Consider the following 8979-nt stretch of genomic DNA (forward strand, 5'->3'; position numbering starts at 1 on the left):
CCTTTCATCTTGGTTTAATTTCCGTTAGTTTCCTGACCTCACATCATCAGGAGTCTCCCCTGCCCCATCTCCATATCCTTTTGATATTTGATGTGGTCTGGACAACGAAAACAGGCTTTAAACTCCAGGAACTGAATGATCCAAATGTTTTGTGGCTCTTAAACCAGAATATTTTCAAGCATCCAGGAAATGGTTTGCATATCTGCACGTCTGTGATTTGGAAGGCAAAACAAACAAGACATACAGTACATGCCTTTGCGAAGTAAGAGCGTAAACGTGACAGCTGTAAGTGTAACCACACTTGATGGTAGCAATTTCAGAAACATTTTGACGTTTACTACTTTACGATGTGAGATAAGGATCACATCATCCCCTCCATACGTCAAAGCATGTGTCAAATATTAACAAGCGACTAACGGGCTGCAACACGAAGCAGCAACTGTGGGGGAGTTTAGAAAATTAACGGTTTATTTTATACAGATTCTAACTTTTTGTGCACAGTCTGTCCAAACTAGAACTACCATCTTTACAAATATTAACATAATAAAAGTGGAGTTTAAAATCTGAGCTAGCCATTAAAATGCTTATCTATGATTTTTTTTTTTTTTTGTAAAATTCCTTGAAACGATGTATTGAAATTTTTTTATATGAATAAAATGATTTAATACAGTGTGTATAATAATTCAGTTTCATTTTTTATTGAAATAAATGAAGTTCTCAGCGATATTCTAATTCACTGGGTTGCACCTATACAGTATAATGTACTTCTTCCCTGAACTCCCAAAGACTCAAACTCCATGAAGTGGTCATTATTATGGTATGCAGCATTATGCAACAGCATCTCAGCTTTCAAAGTTCATGGTATTTATTTTCCTTCTTTATCGCCTGAACATTAACCTTGAAGCCTTTTCACTGAACACGTTTTTTTCAAACCGTCTTTTGCAAAGCAAAACTGAAGCACAGACTCAACCAAGTCATTAAAATGCATCATTTACGTCAGTCTGGAGGTTAATTTCTACCACAGGGGTTGATTTTAAGTGGTTCAGTCTAAAAATCTCATTAGTGGAATGCTACTTTGTTGAGAAAGTTGGGGAAATGCAATGAACATACAGACTAGCAAATGGGAAAGTTTGCTTCAATGGCACTCAGCTGTTCTTTCTAAAATGAAAACATTTTATCTAGATTTTAAGTAAAAAGCCTGATTCACAGCACTGCTTCCCCTTTTTACCGAATGCCACCTGCTCACGTTTCACTTTCATTTCTCCTTTTTGATATTTCTGGACTGTTCAACTCTGAATCTAAATAAGAACGACACAGAAAATGGATTTTACCACAACGAATGCCTTTATTTACCAAGACACTTAACACAAGTATGCAAAAAACAATAAATCAGACGCTCAGGAGGACAGAACATTTAAAGTGGTAATAAGGAATGTGCTTGTTTCCATTTTTTTTTTTTAAAGAATCATTTCAAATAAATAGTCTATAGTCTCTGAAGCTAGTGTTCTTATCAATATATCCTCTTCAAGTCAAATTTGCAGGAATGAGGAAGAAGATGAATGACAAAAAGAAACTGCAATAAAATCCCCTTTTCAAAACATATTTATATAGGCGGGAAGTGGAGGAACAAAAAATGTAAAAGGCAAATCCCTTCTTCTAAACCTAAATAATATTCCACCAAAAAAAAAAAAAAAAAAAAAGTCTAAATCCAAGTGCGTGGTAGACAACAATTTCTCTTACAAGACGTCAATAGAAACACAAAAATGTCCTTATTAGATGTTTAATTTGTCCGTTGCTACAAGGCTGCTGACCGAGCCAGCTAAGGTCAGCTTGTTCAGGTAACTAGTTAACTCCTCCACTAAGTTGTGCTCTGCTGTTGGGGGCAGTTCATTAACAAAAAGGATGTGATATCACAGGTTAAGCACCATGGCAGCATCCTACCTAAGAATAGCTTCACACGTCTCTGCCTCTTTCTTTCTCTCTCAGAGAGAACGTAAAGATACCGATTTGTACCAGAGGAGAGGGAGGAGGGAGGTCTTACAACGTCAGAGGAGAGAACCTGTAGAAAAATCGTCCGTCTCATGCAACAATGCTCCTACCATGTATCACAAAGTAAAAGTCTCAGTCTCATAAAAGAGAAAAGTGCAAGGGAGGGCAGTAGCAGCCCTTTCCTTCAGCAGGTGAGCAAGAGCGCAGGATCAACCTTGCAGACTCTTCCTCTAACCGAGAGGCATCTGGGGTGTCCAACCAAGCGGACCCCTGTTCAGGCAATGAAGCACCTCAGGGGGTGAAGCAGCGGGGTTTGTAGCTCCAAAGAACTTTTCTCCCATGCTTGAAATTGAAACCAGGTCGGCTCCGATGTGCCTTCAGTCAGTGCTGTGCTCCTCCAGCTGAGAGATGATGGTGATCAGATTCTGGAGGCCGAAGATGAAGCCGCTGTCTTGGCCTTCGTGGACCACGCTGTCCTCTCCGTAGTGCCGACACGTGGTGTGAGCAAAGTCAATCATGCGCACGTCCACCTCGGGGCTGCTGGCCTCTCCCGCTCCGTGCGAGGAGCGGCCGCTGCCGCCGCCAGACAGGCCGCCGGCTGCGCTGGTGGAGGAAGAGCGAGGGAACCCAAACGCTCCTTCCTCTTCGCCCTCCTCCTCTTCTTCATCAGACGGCTCGTCCTCGTCGCCTTCCTCCCCTCCTCGATGCCTGGGTCTGGCGGGAGTCCTGGGAGGGTCGCCGTCGTAGATGATGAGCAGCGAGCTGGAGTAGAAGCGGTAGGACTCGCACGCCTCCAGGGCGGCCTGCATCTCCCGGAGCCGGCGCAGAACCGGGGACAGCAGCTCGTGACGAAGTCGCCGGCCGTTGTGGAAGAACTGGTAGAGAGCCTCCTTGAAACCAGCAAGGGTCAGCTTTCGCCCGTGGTACTTGTTCATGAACATTAGCTGGCCGGAGTCTGACTGGTACACCTGCAGAGACATGCAGAAATCCACTCCGTTAGGGTTCTCATTCACTTTTCATTTCAACATGTCATACCATCAACAAAAAAAAAAGGACTAAACTCCTTAGATTTTTTTCCTAACAGGTTAATGGCCTGCAAATCTCAGGTTTCGCCTTTTCCTTCATCTGATAAACATTTGTCCGTGTGAGTCAGAATAATTAGACCAATTCAAAAAATACATTTCAATACAGAAGTCTTATATTAAGATTTCCCTGAGAGCAGGGTAAACTGACAGAGCTAAAGAAAATGGCTGCTCAGAATGATGCATCTTAACACAGTAATGTGAAATTCAGTGGAAGGAAAATCCGTAGTTGAAATAGTGCACACTTGCAGGGAAAATTTTGAATAAAGCAACAAAATCGTGTTTAAAAAGATCAGCATCGCTCTGACCAAAACATAGAATCTATATCACATCATCACAAAGAGCCAAGTGCACATATTGTACATGCAACATAAGGACAAACTTTAACTAGGCTAACATTTCTGAACTAAAAATATTTTCTTTGTTGGTTCTATCCAACATCCTAAACTGAATTTTCTAGTTTCCATTAGCTGCAAGCCCTGATAACCCTAACCCTTCCCTACACTCTCATTTTCTTTGTCCATTTTAATCCAGACGTGCAGAACAGTGAAATTCCCGACTTTTCCAACCTAATTAAGCCAATCTCTGTACCTGCATCCCACAGAGCCGCACTCCAATAGATGCTGATGTGCTCTGTTGACACTTCCGGATCTGATTGGCTTTCTTCTCCTCTGAAGCGTCGTCTCCATGTTGGCGAGTTCCCATCTTTAAATCCAACACACACGGGACTCTGTAGCGCCACGTCAGGTTTTCCAACAGAATAAATTCTGTGAGACGGGGAGTCAAGGATCACACCAATACAGAAGACAGAAATAAGTCTAGGTTTTGCTACAATTGCTTTTTTTTTTTTCTTTCTTGGGATTTGGTTTTCCCAAGAATGGAGCGTTGCATCTCCATGCGAGTCACTGAATGCAGCGTTATTCATAAAAAAGGATACTGTATTGGTTGCGATGCTTTGCATTTTCCTTCATCCTCTGTAATTGCTGTTGGTGGCACTTCAGACTCCATGGGTTGTGTTTGATCTGTGACACCACGTTGCCTTTCTCCAAGCTGAAGTACAGAACCTCAGCCTGCTGCTGCTGGACCTCGTCACGATTATAACTACACAGAGAGAACAAACACAGAAATGTTTTAGCTCCTGAGCTGCATACAGAATATGAAGAAACCGGCCTCATTTCAGCGAGCATCTTCACCTCATGATCTTGTCCTCTTTTCTGCTGTTTCGGGGTCTGTCTTTGCTGTAGTTTTCCTTCTCCTGCAGCAACGGGGACTGCTTCTTGTTGCTCCACTTCAGCATCTTGCTCTTGGGTTCTTGGCAGTCCGCCGAAGGGTCTTTGTTTTCCGAGTCCCCAGATTCGCTATGGAGAGGGTAGGCGATGAGGCACAGGTTTCCCTCCTCGTCTTCTTCGAAACTAACCGACACAACACCTGCAAGACGAGGAAGAGACGTTTACTAATGACCAACATGTCATACGAAGCAAACATTCGAATGTTAATTAGACATTCTGCATGGTCTACCCAAATCAAGTTAAAGTTTCACAATTGCCAAAAAGAAATGTGACCAACTCTTTAGATTGCTGCCTACTACTGGTCCAAGCATTTTCTTCTGACTTAGAAAAACAAAATAGAAAAACATTTTACCATTTAGAAGTAATTTTAATTATTGTTTTTCTTTAACTGTATTTGCTTTAGACACTGCGATAGAGGGAAACAGTTTGTTGTTTGTACTCAAGGTTGTAAGATGAAAATCTAATTCAGCCCCATATACGTTACACATTTACACATCTGACCAGTCAAAAAAAAAAAGATAATCTTCGTTAGTGCGGCTGAAAAACAAATAATAATCACAATTATGCATTTTTTTATGTTAGGTGCTTCTTACCAAGGTATTTAAACATTCAAAAGCCGAAATTTGAGTAGAAACTAGCTCAACAAATAACTTATGAAAACATCTCGATGACGAACATTTTGCAACGTGATCCCAATATTCATTTTTTGTGATACAGCCAACAAACATGCAGCCAAGTCTGCCCCCACCAGCTCCTAATACAACTCCCTACAAGGCCCTGAGTGCCTGCAGAGATGGGAGGGGAGGCGTCGCACTGAGAATAAACATGGCAGCTGCAGTCACCGACACATATGAAAAAGAAAGAGGAAGGAAACCTGAGGTAGAAAGCGTTTGAAAAGGAAGAGCTAGTGATATAAACAAAAGGGCCAGGGATTTGATTCATCACCATGATTCATGTATTCTGTTAATATTTAGTGACTTAAAGTAGCGAGTAGAGAAAGGACGGCTGATGTCATTTGCTTTGACGTCACAGTCACAATCTTCTTCCTCTTCCTACGAACGGCTCCGCCTCTGAAACTCATCCAGTGGGACTATCCTGTTCAGAGTTGCAACGTACCGTATTTTCCGCACTATAAGACGCACCTAAAAACCTTCAATTTCCTCAAAAGCCGACAGTGCGCCTTATAATCCGGTGCGCCTTATATATGGACCAATATTGAGCCACAACAGGTCCAGCAACGGACTTTACCACAGGGGCCGCGTTTCATTGGCTAATGCCCATTTTAGGTCACAGTGCAGCTACCACGTGCGTGACCGTCTCACAAACACAAGCTACAGTAGTAAACATATGCTAATGTACATTCAAAACCATGAATGCCGACTTACCCAGCCTTGCAAGAACAACAGGCATCAGTGATCTTGTCCACAGCTATATTTATGCTGAGGGTGTGAGGATCTGCTGTTTTCCTCATCTATCGGTAGCTTTTAGCTGTGACGCGCACAATGTTGGAGGCATCCAGTGGCTCAAACACCTTGATGTCGTCCAAAAAAGATGACATGAACTTGTTGGTTCCCCTGTCCATTGTCGTGGCTGATATGTTGTGAAAATCCGGCAGAAATGCTACGCTAATTAACTCAGATCGAAATGAAAGACGTCATGTTTACACAGACATGCAGTAGGCTGCTTACGTAGTTGGTCCACTACGGTAAGCAGCCGCCTACTTCTTTTTCCCCCGTAGAAGAAGTGGTGCGCGGTGCATGCTGGGATAGTTGTCAGAACACTGGTTTGTTAATAAAGTTTGATAATACATTTAAAGGGGGGGAGGGGCAGGGGAAGAGAGACAGAGACTGCAGCGGCAGCGTGTCGGTTGGTCTGTGTTACCCAGAAAGCAGTTGGGCATAATATCGCAACACCAACACCGTGAGTGAAACAACGGCTGGGCCAGCCTACTATATAAAGTACTCGGGGACCATTTCTTTATTAATGTGGATGTGTAATAATAGAGTATGAAGCGTCTATTCTATGCGCCTTATAATGCGGTGCGCCTAATGTATGAAAAAAGTCCTAAAATAGGCCATTCATTGAAGGTGCGCCTTATAATCCGGTGCGCCTTATAGTGCGGAAAATACGGTAATCATTCTCAGCGATTGTGGGAACTTCTGAGTCACTCCTAATTGATCCAACAGGATGCTTGGAAAGTTGTGATAAGGAGTAATTCAAAGAAGACATGCGGTTTTTTTCCTTTGTTTCTTTTTTTACAACCCAAGGGCACAAACTGTTTAAATTAGGAGAATGACTGAAACGCAGATTATTGTCAGCTACCGTTTCCTTGTTTGCCTGAAAGTCTGAACTTTGACCCAAAGTAGTAATAAAAGGCATTGTTTACTTCTAAAAATGTGTAAAAATTTTAAAAGCATTATATTTTATATACATTAATTGCAGATGAAATTTTCTGACGATACCTCCTGATAAAAGTGAGGAAATTCTAAGCATTAGTTTACGTGGTGTGCTTTCGAAAGGCCCAGAAGACCGTCATCTAAATCACACGCGTATCTTTTTATAGCCGCATAACCGAGGGGTCAGATACCACTCATGAGCCCAGGCTCCGTCAAACTTGGCCGAAGGAGACGTCTGCTTTCGCATGCATTTGGTGTCATTGTCTGCGAGTGCGAATGTGAGCCTGTTGGCCTTGGCTGCAACCAGGAAACGCTACACTCTTCATTAAAGTCCTGCGTGCGTGTGTGTGTGAAAATGTGTATTTGTGTGAAGCTCTCTGAAACTAGAATCTCCTCAAATGACTTGTGAGCTCCTCTCTCCACTCCAGGTGATCTGGCCCAGTTATTTTTGATCCAGGCGGTGGGGTCGTCTCTCATCTTGAAACTGTAGATGTTTTAAAAGACACCCCTGGCTACACATCCTCCTGGTTGGAAGTCAGTTCCTACATTCATGTGCCATTTGAAACTCCCCACTGGACATGACATGTGCCCACCAGCATCTTAAAAATGATTGACATAGCACTTAAAAAACAGGAATCCAATCCACTCTGAATTTGTCCTGTTGTGTATGCAATGTTCTTTAAACCACCGATTACAACCAGACCCAGTACAACACAGAAGAAAACAATGCTGCTAATTAAGGGGACTCCCAAAAATATTTAATGTCTGAACTTCTTTAGTATTAAAAATAAGTGTTTAACTTATTTGTAGTCATTTCAGCTCAGCTTACATTTATAATTTTTACCTCTTGCATCTCTCTTAATTGAATTAATCAGTCAATTAATTAGTCTGAACTGCAGAGCTGTATATTGAAACTTCAAATAATTTGCTTCCATTTATTAGACATGTACCAATAAAATGGCATTAGATCAGACAAAGCTTGTTTACTTCTTTGATCAGCTGTTATATGGGATCATATAAGAAATGCTGAATACTCCCAACATTTTATATATTTGTAAAAAAAAGGAACATTTATAAACAACTAAATTAAGCTAAACCCATTAAAAAGACATCATTGGTGGTTTAGTGGACAAAACAGGAAATGAGACCCCAAACCAGTCTCTGCTCAAGGCCGCATATATTTTTGTGCAGGCCCTGATTACAAACCCACATTGAATACAGTCAAAACAATAGCACTCTTCCTGCTGCATCCTTTGGGTAAACGCTGGTATCTTACCTTTATATTGAGGGGTGAACTTCCTCATCTCTAGAGGCAGGTTTTTGTAGAACTGGTGCTCCCGAGGTATGAGGGGTTTGCATATCGTCTGTTCCCCGAAGCGCAGCACGCAGGAGTGGCCTCCCACCTGGTGCACGAAGGGCTCAAGCATCACCCCCTTCGCCGAATAGGGAGTCCCGTCCGCCTGCATGAGGGCTTCCAAAGCGGGACTCATCCTCAATCCGCATCGGACGGCTGGGCTGTGGAGACCCACGTCGCAGGGGAGGCTAGCTGCTCGGCCGTTTGTTAGGCTCCCTATCCTCAGGCTGTTTCCAGTCGTCTTCACAGGGGGGCGCTGTTGCTCACCTGCTTGACTGGAACGGCGAAAAACAAAGGGCTGAAGGGGAAGAAGCAAAACCACCGTCGAAATCCGTTTTATCGTCCCTTTTCCTTACTGGAGGAGAGCGCTACCAAGGTCCAACACTAAGCTGTGTGTTTTTACGTTTCATTTACTGTTACTAAGCCACCAGTTTAAGTACTGAAACGTTTGTTTCTTTTTGTGAACGTACACTGTTTTCGCTCTCCTTGCTTAGCTGTTACCGAAACTGACGACAGAGCTGATCTTGAAGCTAGAAAAGCAGCAGAGGACTCAGCAAGCTCCGCCCCCACATCAGAAACAGCCAATCAGAGAGCAGCGGCTGTCGCTGGGAGGAGAGATGGCAGCGAGGAGAGATCAAGCAGACAAAGAGGAAGGAGAGAAAACAGGGGGGGATGGGAATACAGGAAAAACAACAAAAATACATTTTTCAATTAATTTAATTATTTTATGCATATGCCAACTTTATCATTAGGCAGCCATTGGGTTTTGTGTTTGTATTCTTAAAGGGGCACTGCAGATGCTAAAATTATTCACACATCATTTTGTTCAGTGATCAACAGTATATGATTAGTAATGTAAAAAATAAAAA

The 8979-nt window shown here is 42.7% G+C and overlaps 1 protein-coding gene across 1 annotated transcript; it reads right to left on the minus strand.

The window, feature by feature from the left end:
* Window positions 1-1321: 1321 nt before the first annotated feature.
* Window positions 1322-8637, minus strand: ip6k2b (inositol hexakisphosphate kinase 2b). Its single transcript, XM_015006918.2, has 5 exons — window positions 8033-8637; window positions 4265-4499; window positions 4009-4172; window positions 3663-3838; window positions 1322-2957 (listed from the first exon to the last, which is right to left on the minus strand). The coding sequence occupies exons 1-5, from the start codon at window positions 8244-8246 to the stop codon at window positions 2367-2369; spliced, it is 1380 nt and encodes a 459-aa protein (XP_014862404.1). The 5' UTR covers window positions 8247-8637; the 3' UTR covers window positions 1322-2366.
* Between the last annotated feature and the right edge of the window lie 342 nt (window positions 8638-8979).

The sequence above is a fragment of the Poecilia mexicana genome, unplaced genomic scaffold (assembly GCF_051168715.1).
Source record: "Poecilia mexicana isolate PSO_F unplaced genomic scaffold, ASM5116871v1 scaffold_5, whole genome shotgun sequence".
Lineage (NCBI taxonomy): Eukaryota > Metazoa > Chordata > Actinopteri > Cyprinodontiformes > Poeciliidae > Poecilia > Poecilia mexicana.